The sequence below is a fragment of the Sapajus apella genome, unplaced genomic scaffold (assembly GCF_009761245.1).
Source record: "Sapajus apella isolate SASKATOON/1434 unplaced genomic scaffold, GSC_monkey_1.0 scaffold48, whole genome shotgun sequence".
Classification (NCBI taxonomy): Eukaryota; Metazoa; Chordata; class Mammalia; order Primates; family Cebidae; genus Sapajus; species Sapajus apella.
Genome location: NW_022436988.1, coordinates 16,528,495 through 16,543,424, shown reverse-complemented (window position 1 = coordinate 16,543,424; position 14,930 = coordinate 16,528,495). Strand labels below are relative to the sequence as shown.

The window sequence follows — 14,930 nt, the reverse complement described above, 5'->3', positions numbered from 1 at the left end:
CCTTTCTTTCCTTTCTTTCCTTTCTTTTCCCTGAGGATATGCCAAGTAATGACACTATAATTTTCATATCTTGAAGTTTAATGGTAAGGTAATTCTGGCGTGATAATTCATTTTATAAAGTTCCAGTGGCATTCCTAAAAGAATGTTTTTGAACAAGAACCTAAATCAAAGATTCCTTCAAGGAACTTAAACTATCTGGTAGTTAATTCTTTTGTAGATTAAAAGCCTTTCCTATGTATGAATTGTCTATTATAACTATGCTTTTTATAAACCTTAATTTTGCTTCCTCTACTATTTATCACCCACTTAAATTTGATATCTATTACTTTTAAACAGTCTAACTACATTCCTTTCTGAATATCTTTATTATTTTTAGATTCCTTTACTAAATTGGATTGAGACATTATTTAAATTTTCACTTAATTGCATTTATAAGTGACCAAAGCATTGAGCCTTTATAAATAGGCAATAATGCCAAGGCCTTTAATACATCTAGTTTAAGCAAATGAGGCTGTGATTTAATACATCTGGTTTAAGCAAATGAGACTGGGTAGTTTCCTTTGGGATTATTTGATGCTTTAAGGTTATTCCCTTATTGGGCTTTGTCTTGTCAATGAAGTTTGCTTCATTTGTAAGTTTTCTTTCTTGTAGAGAAACTATAACTCTGAAAATGTAAGAACAAAACCCAAGTAGTCATACACTGATAATAATGGGTGAAAAATGTTTAAAGTATTCTGCTTCTTTCTCTAATATTGGATAATCATTGGAAATGTCATATCCACTGGAGAAAACTTAAAAGGATTAAAACTTTTTTTTTTTTTTTTTTTAGGTAAAAGCGATATAAATAATTCTGGACCTGAAATTAATAAGATTCGAACACCAGAGAAAAAGCCAACAGAACCAAAACAGGTATGCTGGTTACATTTAGTGAATGCATTGTCCTAGTGGATTTAGTCTGATTGCTCATCTTAGAATCTTGATGTTTTAAGAAAAAATACCTCCCTTTTTACACTTATCCTTTATGTTTATTATTTCACAGGGATATGGTGGGCCATATTGCCTGTTCTTTCTTTGTCTTTTCTTTGGCTATGCTGTTTCATGTATCAGTATACTTTTCTCAAATTCTGTTATTCAGTGGTAAAGTTGAATTTAGAGGTTTTCTATGATAAAGTAGTCTATGAAGACAGAGCCACAGGTGTGTCATTAGAAGAGCTGTTACAGTGAAGAAGGAAAACTTCCTCAGGTCCCTTGCCTTGTTCTCTCATCACACCCACTAAGTCCTTAACTCTTTATCTGCCCATTTGTCTACTCTCTCCGCTTCTGTGCTTATAAACCACTTAGAGAAAATCAAGTCATTGGTTGAATTAGTGCCACTGGAAGTTCTTGTTTCTAATCTGAATGGAACCCTCAGGGTAATACATATATACACACACACACGTATTTATTTTAAGTTGGGATTTCCCAGAGTTCTGTCCTTGTCCCACTTGTCTTTGCATTCTGTGGTTTCTTACTATAAACCAGTCCAATCCATGATTTTAAGTATCTGCTTCATGATATCGACTTCCAAATCTGTATCTCTCTCTAACTTCAGCCTAGCTTTAAGCAGCTATTCTCTATATTCAGTTCCTTAATCACATAAGCATCTCTTACTCACAGCTTCTGTATCTGGCAGGATTCATTACCCACGGGAGGGGCTGCTGTACAAATGAGACAGCCAAGGGAACCGCCTGATGGATAAGCGGGGGCTGTAGTGAGAGTGGAAGTGATATGTTTTTGGGAAGTGGTGCAGAGAGAGAACCAGTGACATGTCAGGATGGTGCACCTGCATGAGTGGCACATCTAGTCAGAGGAGCTTAGGACGAAACCAATCACATGAGTCTTAGATGCTGTCAGAGCAACTTAGCCAAGATAGCTAAGTGTCTTTCATGTCCTTGTTTTAAAATTTCTGTTAGGATTCTTCTCTGTTGGAGAACTAGGCAACCCGAAGACATGTTTTGTTTTCTCTCCCACCCTCGTGCTTTGTTTTGGAGCCCAGGAAAAATAAAAAAAAGAAGTAGTCCTGGCTCTTTTGACTCAGCACCTCAGTATTAAGAGGAAAATGATAGAGGAGAATCTAATTCTGATAGTAGCAGATGCAGGCTTATTCAGCCCTTACAGTCCTCTGCCTTGCTTAGGGAGCCGATTGTAGTATCATAGAGCAGCACAGTCCTGATCTGAATTCTGTGACACAGACCCAGCTTCCTTTCTATGTCAAAGTCAGAAGTGATAGAGACAATTAAGATAGCAACTTATTTACAAAAAACTTTGACATCTAATCATGACCTCCTTCATGTGACCAAAGTATGCATATCAACAGTATCTTCTGGAAAAAAGTATATCCCAGGTGAATACAATTTTAGTATTTGAAAAGTGGAGATTTATGGAGGAAAATATTCGTTTATGAAGAACCTTAGGTTCTGAGACATCTGAAGAGCAGGCATTGCATACTTGGGAACTGAGATAGAATTGTCGTGCTTCTCACTTCTTTGTCTAGATGATTTACATATACTCAGCAATCTTAAGGGCCTAAAATTGGCCAAATTTAATGGGAGTCCATTTGAGCTAGGTGATTAGAGGTGAGGATGCACTTAGCGCACACTCTGCATCACGACCATTTGTTGCAACAGTTTGGTCACTAAGTGTACCCCAACTGCAGTTCAGGAGCAAGTTACTTGTTTTGTTTTTGGGAGTGGTGAGTTCTGTGTTTAATTTGAGAGGCTTGGGTAGGCAAGTGCTCTGCAATCCTCGGTCACTAGCTCATCAGTGAAACTTGTAAGGAGACTGATTGGCCAAATTTATTTACACCCGAAGCAGTTCATGGAATGTTTTGACAGAGCTGAAAGAGAAAAGTTGCCTCTTTCCATCTTGTATTTTACTTTTCACATTGTCATCACTTATGATCAAACTTACATTTCAGAAGGATGACAACACTCCCCAGCTTGAAAACCTTTTGTAGTTACCACAGTTTATGGAATTAAAAACAATTATTCAATAGTATTGAATAAGTCAGGGTCTCGTGTGATTGGGCTCTTGTAGTTTTCTCTGATGTCGAGAAGGGAAAACTAATACATACACAAGTGAAGTTATAGCTCTGTGTACACAGAACTTCCCATGCTCTCCACATCTGCCAGACTTTTCCTTTCTTCAACCTTTGCGTAAACTGTTAGCCTTACCTAGAATGTCCTTCCCTCCTCAGAATATTCCAGCTCTTTTTGTAAGATTATACTCAAATGTCATAGCCTCTGTGAAACCTTCTTTAATTTTCTCAGGCACTACAGTTGCATCCTCTTACAGTACCTCTAGTGAGATGTTTACATATTGTTACCTTCTACTGGACTCTAGGCCAGGGGTCAGCAACCTTCTTCTGTAAAAAGCTGGATAGTAAATCTTAGCCTTGGGGACCACATGGTCTCTATTGCAGCTCCTCTGCTCTGTCAGTTCACAAGCAGCTACAGACAATATGTAAACAGATGAGTGTGGCTGTGTTCCAAGAAAACCTTATTTACAAAATCCTGGTGAACTGGAAATGGCATTGGGGTGGGGGTATGGTATACAGACCCCTGCACGAGGCTCTTGATGGGTAGGCTGAGTCTTATTATTGCCTGTTTAATTTTCAACACCAGGCACAGTGTACTTGGTTGGCCACAATAAATGTTTGTTAAAGCAAGAATGTCAGTGTGTAATGAAAAAATTGACAACCAAACTAGTTATATACGAAGGTGATATAGCGCTTTTTCATTTCAAAGTTGTTTAAATTGAGATACATCTTTTTATTAACATATAGATCTTTTTGAGGAAATAGATTAGATGTATAAAAACAATAAAATCAGGTTGGGCGCAGTGGCTCATGCGTGTAATCCCAGCACTTTGGGAGGCCAAGGCACGGCCAAGGCGGGGGGATCACCTGAACTCAGGAGTTCGAGACCAGCCTGGCCAACATGGCAAAACCCCGTCTCTACAAAAAATACAAAAAGTAGCTGGGTGTGGTGGTGGGCACCTTTAATTCCAGCCACTTGTGAGGCTGAGGCAGGAGGATTGCTTCAGTCTAGGAGGCAGAGATTGCAGTGAGCCAAGATGGTGCCACTGTACTCCAGCCTGGGAGACAGAGCAAGACTCTGTCTCAAAACAAAACAAAAACATAAAATCAGAAGGAAAACACATTTTAATGATTTATATCAGAAGGAAATAAATGGCCATCTAAGGAAGAAAGTGTGAAGTTAAAAATAATGCTTTGAAAGGAATTAAAATAGATATTCTAGTAAAATGGCAGTATCTTTTCTTATGACTCACATTTAATATGCCGTTTTTTCCTGTCATCTTTTAAAATCTAAAACGTTTTTCCTTTATTTGATTGTGAGAAAGTATATGAGCACTCAGCTCTCCTGCTGGAAGATTATTAGTGTATCATATCCTTTAGATGTGGCAGGGTTGGGAAAAGGTGGAGAGCTACCGAACTCAAATTTTCTGCCGTTTAAAAAAGCTTCTTCTTTTTTTCTAGGTTGATTTGGAATCAAATCCACAGAACAGAAGTCCTGAATCACGTCCTAGTGTTGTTTATCCCACTACCAAATTTCCTCGCAAAGATAATCTCAACCCAAGACACATAAATCTTCCTCTTCCTGCCCCCCACGCACAGTATGCAATCCCTAATCGCCATTTTCATCCCCTTCCCCAGCTACCAAGACCACCCTTTCCAATTCCACAGCAGCACGCCTTGTTAAATCAGCAGCAGAATAATTTGCCTGAACAACCAAATCAAATACCACCTCAGCCAAATCAGGTAGTCCAGCAGCAAAGTCAGTTGAATCAGCAGCCTCAGCAGCCGCCGCCTCAGCTTTCTCCTGCATATCAGGCGGGACCCAACAATGCTTTTTTTAATAATGCAGTTGCTCATCGGCCACAGTCTCCTCCAGGAGAGGCTGTGATTCCAGAGCAGCAGCCCCCTCCCATGCTGCAAGAAGGCCACAGTCCTCTGAGAGCCATTGCACAGCCCGGCCCCATTCTTCCTTCGAATCTGAATAGCTTCATTGATGAGAACCCCCCAGGATTACCTTTGGGGGAGGCTTTAGGTAAGTTCTCCAATTATCGTCAGATGTGAAAATTCAGAGCTTACTTACTTAAAATGACATGGACTGTACAGTATCAGTTTGGGTTAGGATTGAATCATTTCTTCAGATAATGCTGGCAAAAACCCCCCATTTTGTGTGATAATCAGAATCTAGTTCTAAATGCTATATGACAGTAAGTATCCAGTGGATGTCAGGATCATCATTATGTAAGTGAGGAAGAGTTGTCATCAATCATCACCATAATTCTGATTTCTGGCAAATTTGGAAAACATTTATTTTCTACCAAAACCTAATTGTAGCTATTTCTTTGTCTTTGTGGAGAAAGTATGTTTGTAAAACTTAAAAAAAAAATAACTTGAAACCCCAAATTCATAAAAAAAAATTTCACAAATATTTTTGCAGATCGTATACATGGGAGTGTGGCTCTGGAAACATTAAGGCAGCAGCAGGCACGGTTACAGCAGTGGAGCGAGCACCACGCCTTCCTCAGTCAGGGCAGTGTTCCATACCCGCACCACCACCATCCCCATCTCCAGCATCTTCCTCAGCCCCCCCTGGGATTACATCAGCCACCAGTGAGGGCAGACTGGAAGCTCACCAGCAGTGCCGAAGATGAAGTGGAAACCACATACTCAAGGTATTCCAACCAACTAAAAATAGCTTCTGGAATGTGACCCCCTCACTGTTTTCTTTTTTGAACGTAGTCCTTTTAGCTTCAAGCTGGAATACTGCCTCAGAGAAATTGGATGCTGGCCTTCCAAGCATATGCTACAAAGTTCTCTTGATTGACTGTAAAATACAGAAAACTCATTTAGAAGTAACTCTGGTACAAATGTAGGCATGGATGATCTACTGTGGGTTGTAAATTAACTTGTTCCCTTGCTTTGTGCTTTCTTCTGCAAGAGAAACATACTGTCACCATGAGCGGGTTTTTTTATTTGGTAGTAATGCTTGCAAAGAATGAATAAAGACAGGAATAAATTCATAGTTAAAAGCTAAAAATTATTAATTATTTTTCTGGTGGCACAGAATTCTACCTTCCCATAATTCCAGTTACATCTTAGTGTTCGGTCCTAACTCTAAGCTTGTTTTTACGGCCAGTGTCACGTGAATGCTATGAAGAGTTTCCAGATCCCTTCTGAATAACCATCATTGTGACCTTTTATAACTTCTAGTTGTCAAAGACATGTAGAGACAAGGACAGATGTTTTTAATGCAGTGGAACCAGAAAGAAATTAGGTAATTGAGCATATTCAATGCCTTCACCTCAGCATCTATTGAGTGTTAGTGCTTACCTCTGAGATGAATTAATGCCAGTTCTAGTTGTTAGTGTACTATGATGTTTGTTGAAAATACACATGTAGTTGACTAAGCTTTCCTTAGTGTGATGGAGCCTTTTGTTTTCTCCTCATGTTTTATTGTTTTCATGTAGGTTTCAAGACTTAATCAGAGAACTGTCTCATCGTGATCAAAGTGAAACACGGGAACTAGCTGAAATGCCACCACCTCAATCAAGACTTTTGCAATATAGACAAGTACAGACTAGAAGCCCACCAGCAGTCCCGTCTCCCCCATCCAGTACAGACCACAGTAGCCACTTTTCTAACTTGAATGATAACAGCAGAGACATTGAAGTAGCCAGCAACCCAGCATTTCCACAGCGCCTCCCTCCCCAGATATTTGGCTCGCCTTTCTCGTTGCCATCTGAACACCTTGCCCCTCCTCCCTTGAAATACCTGGCACCTGATGGAGCGTGGACTTTTGCTAACTTGCAACAGAATCACCTAATGGGGCCAGGTTTTCCCTATGGCCTACCTCCATTGCCTCACAGGCCACCGCAGAACCCTTTTGTACAAATACAGAATCATCAACATGCTATTGGTCAAGAGCCATTTCACCCATTGTCATCTCGAACAGTATCTTCTTCTTCGCTCCCTAGCTTGGAAGAGGTAAATGTCTTCTTACTTTCCTTTTGGGATTAGTTGATTTTGGAAGATATCAGTGTTTATTGATTTGATAATAGGAATGCACAGATCTTATTGAATTTAATAGTGTATTAAAGATCACCCTGTCTTGGGAATTATTTTAATTGCCACCCTCCTATTGTTATTTCAGAGTTTGTAAAATGGGCACTATTGTTGAAACATGAAGCTCCTTAGAAGTCTTTTATTGCTGTTTAAAGAATATTGAACATCTAAGGACTCTATTTATTCAAGCAGCTTTGTCTTTTTTAATCTGAGGAAGTGGCTTTTAGTGATTCATGTTTTTACTTTAAGTTACATGTGTTAATTATAAATTTGTTAATTAGAGCTTTCCAAAGATGCTGGCTTTTCAGCCAGCACCAGTTGCAAGTGCTGTGCTCCTTCTCCTGTAGCTCAGCCTGGTACTTTGTTAGAGACACAGTAGGACTCTGATTCCCAAATAGCAGAATTTGCAGATTTTTAACGTAAAAGTGATTCTGCTAAAGTAAGCATTTCAAGGTAAACTGAATTTTATCTTAAAACACTTAGATATTTCTAAAGAGCATCTTTATGGACTTTTATTGATATGAAAAACTTAGTAATTCCAGGTTATAAAACTCCCAAAGCAGTACCATGTGGTGTAGTCTATAAAAATGTCTAGCTGATCCCATTAAATTTGCAGTGATTAAAGATAAGCATCTGTAAAGCTGGTTGTAGTCATATCAGTCAGAGACATCTTAAATTAGGATGAACATTTCTAATTTTGATATATGAAAAATACTTTTTTGATATTAGCTTCATTTTGGCAGTTTCAGAATGATTTCTAAAGGCCATTAGAAATAATTGATTCACATTTTACAAGTTGTCTGTAATACATGCTAATTAAAAGTCAAGTTTCGTAGGGAAAGCTGTATATCTTATGTGTAGGGTTTTAGAGGCAGTCTGTTCAAATTGTCTCAGTATTCATTGATTGGCCCATTCTGTATAGCTGCCATTAAAACAACTTAATGCAATTTTAGCTTCTTTAAGTTAGAAGCATAATAAAGATGAGTTGGTATCTGCATATATGTATTGTGAGGATCTAGAATTTTGGAACCATACTTTACAAAAATTTGACACACATCCGACAGTCTTTCAGATTATAATGAACAGTAGTTTTACAACTGAGTAGTAGTGTAATTTTCAGTTAAGTGATGTTTTATCTATTTATAATAAAATTCATATAATATAAAATTGACCATTTTAGCCATTTTAAATGGTTTTCTCAGTACCATTTTTGGAAGTATACAGTTTGGTAGCTTTTAGTATATTCACAATGTTTTACAGTCATCATTGCTGTCTACTTCCAGAACATTTCATCACTCATAAAAGAAACCCCATAACTGTTAAGCAGTTACACCCCAATTTCCCCACTGTCAGTGCCTAGCAACCACTAATCTACTTCCTGTGTCCTTGGAGACATTTCATAAAAATTGAATGATATATTATGTGGCCTTTTATATCTGGCTTTTGAAGTGCAGCCACACTGTAACCTAGGAGTAGAGTTCTTAGGTGATGTAGTAACTCTATGTTTAACTTTTTGAGGAACTGCAAACTGTTCTCTGCACCATTTTATATTCCCACAGCAAAGTATGAAGATTCCAATTTCTGTATATACTCGCTTTTTAAAAAAACTATAACCATCCTGATGGGTGTGTAGTAGGATCTCATTGTAGTGTTTTTTTTGGTTGTTTATTTGTTTTTTGAGACGGAGCCTCTCTCTGTTGCCCAGGCTGGAATGCAGTGGCATGATCCTGGCTCACTGCAACCTCTGCCTTCTAGGTTCAAGCAATTCTCTTGCCTCAGCCTCCCAAGTATCTGGGACTACAGGCGCCCACCACCAGACCTGGCTAATGGGTTTTTTTTTTTTTTTTTTTTTTTTTTTGTATTTTTAGTAGAGATATGGTCTCACTATATTGGCCAGGCTGGTCTCGGACTCCTGACATCATGATCTGCCTGCCTCAGCCTCCCAAAGTGCTGGGGATTACAGGCATGAACCACCGAGCGCCCGGCCCTCACTGTAGTTTTGATTTACATTTCCCTAATTACTGATGATGTTGACATCTTTTCATGTGCTTCTTTGTCATTTGTATCTTTTTTGGATAAATGTCTATTCATATGTTTCAGCTATTTAAAAAAATGGTTTGTTTGTTACTTAGTTATGAGTTTTTAAATATATTCTGGTTCAGACTCCTAATCTCATATATGATTTGCAATTATTTCTGTCACTCTGTGGGTTGTCTTTTCACTTTCTTGATAGTGTCCTTTGAAGCTAAAGTACAAATTATCTATTTTTTCTTTGTCTGCTTATGCTTTTGGTGTCATACCTAAGAAACCATGTCCTAATCCAAGATCGCAAAGATTTACTTTTACATTTCCTTCTAAGAGTTTTATAGGTTTGCCTTTTACACTTGGTTCTTAGTTCATTGGTCCATTTTGAGTTAATTTTTATATGTTGTGTGAGGTGGGTATCAAATTCATTCTTTTGCGTGTGGCCATACAGTTTTCTCAGCACCATTTTTGGAAAGACTCTTCTTTCTCCCACTGAATAATCTTGGCAACATTGTCAAAAATTTGTTGACTGTAGATGCTGGGCTTATTTCTGGATTCTCCATTGTATTCCATTTATCTGTGTGTGTGTCTGTCTTTATGCCAGTGCCACGCTGTATGGTACACTAGTATTGTAGTAAGTTTTGTAATTGGAAGTATGAGTCCTTATATTTTGTTCTTTGGGAAGATTGTTTTGGCTGTTCTGGGTTCCTTTAATTTTTTTATGTGAGGATTAGGATCAGCTTGCCAATTTCTGCAAAAAAGGCCAGCTGATATTTTTTTTAAAAAAATTGCTTTAAATCTGTGGATGAATTTGGGGAGTATTGCCACCCTAACAATATTAAGTCTTCACATACCTGAACATGGGACATCTTTCTGTTTATTCAGGTCTCTTAAAATTTCTTTCAACAGTATTTTGTAATTTTCCAAGTATAAGTCTTGCACTTCTTTTGTTCAGTTTATTCCTAAGCATTTTATTATTTTTCATGCTGTCATAAATGGAATTGTTTCCTTAAGTTCATTTTTGGATTGTTCATTGTTAGTGTTTAAAAACATGATGGTATATTGATTGTGTATCTGCAATCTTGCTGAACTCTATTAATGCTAGTAGATTTTTTTGTAGATATCTTAGGCTTTTTTATGTAGAAGATAATTCATCTACAAATAAAGGTAGTTTCATTCTTCCTTTCTAGTTTTATTCTTCCTTTCCAATCTGGATGCCTTTTATTTCTTTTTCTTGCTTAATTCTTGATTGTTTTTCTGGTTGCTGCAAGCTTTTACTTAGGTTTCTAGGTTCCTAAAAGGCCGATTATGACAGCTTTTGCCATTTTTTTTTTCTGTTTTTATGGAGGGCTGGACTTTGGAGTTTCTCATTCTGCCATTTTTGCTGATACCGCTTTTGATTTTATTTAACCTGACAAATGAGTTCATAATATGAGGGGGAACTGTGGGTGCCAAATTTTTATAGGTTTTATGAAGTTTTGTACTTTACTAAATAATGGCTCATATTGAATAATCTACTTTAGTCATTGATCTTTTTAAATTGGCCTTCATTTTGGAATTAAGGTTTTTGAACCTTGGTGCTCTTAATGTCTGTCTAAATTAGTATCTGTCTAAATATCTAACAGATATTTCTGTTAAGAGCTGTGTGTGTGTGAAGTAAGTACCTTTCATTGTCAGTGGGTTCTTAAAGTTACTTTTGCAAAAGCATTTGGTCAGTTTTATTTTGATGCATGCGATTCACAAATGAGTGATTCACTTACAACACTGAAATATTTATTTGACAAAGATAATATTTTTAGCACATTGCAGATTTTCACATTTTCAGTGTATTAGGGTAACTTTATTCTGTTCAAAATGTTCAAAATGCTTTTGCATGAATCATCTCACAGACTGAATGATTGATGTGCTTGCTGTTTATTTCCAACCTTTTAAAATAATTAATGTTAACAACAGAGAAAAATGTCTTTTCCCCTCCTACTATGGATTCTTTTATTGCCAGAAAACTTAATAGATTAGTCTTGTGGGTTGATATCTGGATGTTAGTGTAACAGTTCACTTAAATGGAGATGGTTGGTTACATTATGTTTTACTTGTTTTTTCTTTTTATAGTAATTTTGATTTTCTTGTGACAGTGAAATACATAGCCAGCACAGAAAATGTAGAAGTTAGAGAAATTATTTATAATTTCACTATACAAAGATAGCTACTATACCATTTAGTTACCTACCTGTATCACCACTGAATGGGATCTTGGTCCCATTCTGTAACATTTTTTGCTACTTTAAATTTTTAGACTATTCTCATGTAGATAATTAAGGCTTAACTCCATGGGTTTTCCTCCCCCACCTCAAATGCAGCAAAAGCCATGGCCCTTGGCTACTTGGCTAAGGCTGGGTGCTGTGGTCTGGCAGGACTGCCTGCATCCTTTCACACTTCAGTTCTTTACAGATGTGATGGGATGAGGAGGATAACAAAGGGCAAAATGCCATCCTTTCCTGAGCCAGGCAGTATACCATCCCTGATTGGCACTAGATTGAAAATTGCTCCAATTTGATTTTAAATGCCAGCATTAAGCTTGGGATTAGGGATTACGTTTTCCCCAGACATTTAGCCAATTGTCTTCCTGTCTTTTTGAAATTATTACATTCTCACTAAGCAGATGTCACTTTCTTATCAAATCTAAATTATTTGCAGTAGCACTGTATCATACTTGCTCTGAGTGATGGGGGTAGTGAAAAATGAAATGCACAACAGAAGCTATTTCTTGACCTGTGAGCTTCCAAAGTTTCAGTTTCTAGTAATTTTGGCATGATTAAGGATTTTTCAGAGGCAGATTTTATCTGTGTGGGATTTTTCACTTTGCATCATAATTTAATAATCTAACCTTTGAGTGAGGTTCATTTCTTCAGTACATATTGTGATCTATTTCTGAACTTTGTGTTTGTTTTTGTTTTGTTTTGTTTTTTTTTTTTTTTTTGGTCATCTATATGTTTCTGTACTAGGATTACACTGTTCTAAATTTTGAGATTTTGTGACGTTCTAACCCGTAGTGTAAAGTCTCCTGTATTACTTTTTTCCTTCCAGTTTCTATATAAGGTAGATGGGGGAGGAGGGTCATTCTGTAGTTTTTCTACTAAAAGAAATTTAGAATAACTTTATGAGCTCTTTCCTTCTCCTCTGCCCCACCTCTACACACTCTTTTTGGCTTTTTATTTTATTTTTTTATTTTAATTTTTTTTTTTAAGAGAGTTTCACCATATTGGTCAGGCTGGTCTCGAACTCCAAACTGCAGGTGATCTGCCCACCTTGGCCTCCCAAAGTACTGGAATTATAGGCATGAGCCACTGCACCCGGCCCTTTTGGCTTTTTGTTTGAATTACATTAAACCTGTAGCTTAAATTGAGGGAAATTTTATCTTTACAAATACTTTTAAACTTCTAAGAAAGGTCACAGTCTTTAATGTTTTATTTCCTTCTTTCCTCCCTTTTTCTCTACTCTTTCTCTCTCTCTTTCTTATTTGAATGTTCCTGTTTAAAAATCTGTAGCATCTTCATTTAAATCTTGAATATTTCCGATACTCTTAGAATGATTCGTTTTGTTTTGTTTTTGTTATTAATGGGACTTTTTTTTTCTGTTAAAAAAAAAAGTCATTTTATCTTCAGGGACAGATTCTCAAAATGATTATGTGGCAATGCTGATACTGGTGCCAAGGAAAGCTTTTGCCATTTAAGATGTGCTTCACTATGGAGTAGCTTGATTAAAAGTGCTCATAAGGAATAAATAGAAAATCCTTTTTAAAAGTGCCTCTGTAAAAGTCTTAGAATTGGCTTATGAAGTGGCTCATTTTTGTGTTGCAGTGGTGATATTGTAATGGCTGATAAAAATGGAATGCTAGTAAGTCACTTATTTTGATCAGCTTTCAGTAAATCGACATTTACTTACATCATCGTGGAGATGACATACATGATTCCATGATGTGTCTGCTTTGAACTATTTCTTGTTCTATGTGTTGGCTTTTCAACAAAGACACTTTGAGCCATCTATTTATTTTCATGTTTTTCTTTGAAGTTAGTTGATAATTTTGATTTCAATATATTGTCTAATCATCTTGCCTCCCGCAAGTCCTCTTTTATAGAGGAAAGTATTGTATAAATGTATCTTGAAGATTATAATCTTGGTTGATTATTGCCTGTTCTCACTTTAGAAATAGATGGTGATAGCTATGACTTGTGTTGGATAACCAGGTAGAAATATTGCTGTCTTCTCTGACCTACCTTCTCAGAGAGATCATTAATATGATATCTAATAAACTATCTAATGCATATAACAGACAGTGATCAACTAATCAATAAATTAGACCTCTATTCATGCTTAAATTATCAAAGCTAATCATTTAAATGAGGTGTTCCATTTTAATTAAAGTTTCTGGCATCATTGATAATGAGACTTAGAATTTCCAGTAGAGTATTTAGCTCTTACTTGGTGATTAGCTTTGATAGCATAATTATAAATAGGGCCCTTATTAATTAAGTTGCCGACCTTTCCCCAGTTATCTATTTATATACACACAGGTGAAATGGCTTGCTAACCTCATATATTAGAGGTATGTCTTATAAGACAGTGGTAAGCAAATTAGGAGTTTTTACTTAAACTATCTTTAACAGAAATATTAGCAGAATTTGAAAATCATGATTATATGTGTAGTACCATAATGATTTCACAGTTCAACATGAAGCATATTTATAAACACACAATCATATATGGAATTGATACTGAACCCGGAATCTCTGTAAGAATCTCTCTGGCAGGGTGAATGAGCCTTTAAGCAATGTTAATGAAATTATTGAAGACCCGAGGACTCTAAAATTAAACCTGAGCATCAGTCATTGATAGGATTGTCATCTGAAAGTAAAGGAACAATCTGATTGGCTGGAGATGTATGTAGAAAGAATACTCACTTCCTGAAACAGAACTGGGCAAAAGCAATAGGAAACAAACAAAAAGTCAAGAAATAAGAAAAGAATATAAGATGTAAGAATAGAAATAAGAATAAATAAGAAATGAGAAAAGAAAGGAAAGAAAGCTTGTTTAAACAGCCTAGGGGCCCACAAAACTAAAGTGTTGATGGCTATATAAAGGGAGTTCTCTGTCAGAAATACTTTTCTTTTGCAGGCTACAGATTTTTTCTAAAATTTTGGTTTGGGGGTCTTTCAACTTACCATATAGGAAGCTCCCTATGGCAGAGAAAAAAAAGAGGACATTATAAACTTCTGGCCCAGAATGCATTTTATTGCAGTCAGTTAGCATGTTCTATAGTTTTCTGAATTTAAATCACGTAAATAGGCTTGGATTTGTCATCACACTTGGAATATTTTAGCAAGTCTTATCAAATTGTTGATGGTTGTTAAAAACAATAGACGATGTTTGGACATTTTTGTTTTTATTTTTTGAGATGGAGTCTCACTCTGTCTGCAGTGCGGTGGTGCAGTCTTGACTCACTGTAATCTCTGCCTCGTAGGTTTAAGCAATTCTCCTGTGTCTGCCTCCCAGGTAGCTGGGATTACAGGTGCCCACCACCACGCCTGGATAATTTTTGTATTTTTTTTTTTTTTAGTATAGACAGAGTTTCACCACATTGGCCAGGCTGGTCTTGAATTCCTGACCTCATGTGATTCACCCGCCTTGGCCTCCCAAAGGCCCGGGATTACAGGCATGAGCCACTGTACCTGGCTTTGTTTGGACATTTTTTTTTTTTTTTTTTTTTTTTTGG

At 36.9% G+C, this 14,930-nt stretch overlaps 1 protein-coding gene across 11 annotated transcripts in view; it reads left to right on the top strand.

The window, feature by feature from the left end:
- HELZ (helicase with zinc finger) overlaps window positions 1-14,930 on the top strand; it is a 184,086-nt gene that overhangs the window by 138,813 nt on the left and 30,343 nt on the right. For all 11 annotated transcript variants that reach the window (XR_004257816.1, XM_032241947.1, XM_032241945.1 and 8 more), the window contains 4 exons: window positions 830-909; window positions 4,538-5,108; window positions 5,511-5,745; window positions 6,541-7,057. Coding sequence is in view for 10 of the 11 variants with exons in the window: in XM_032241947.1 (XP_032097838.1) it covers window positions 830-909; window positions 4,538-5,108; window positions 5,511-5,745; window positions 6,541-7,057 (1,403 nt within the window). In the remaining variant the exon portion in view is untranslated. The remainder of the gene's footprint in view (window positions 1-829; window positions 910-4,537; window positions 5,109-5,510; window positions 5,746-6,540; window positions 7,058-14,930) is intronic.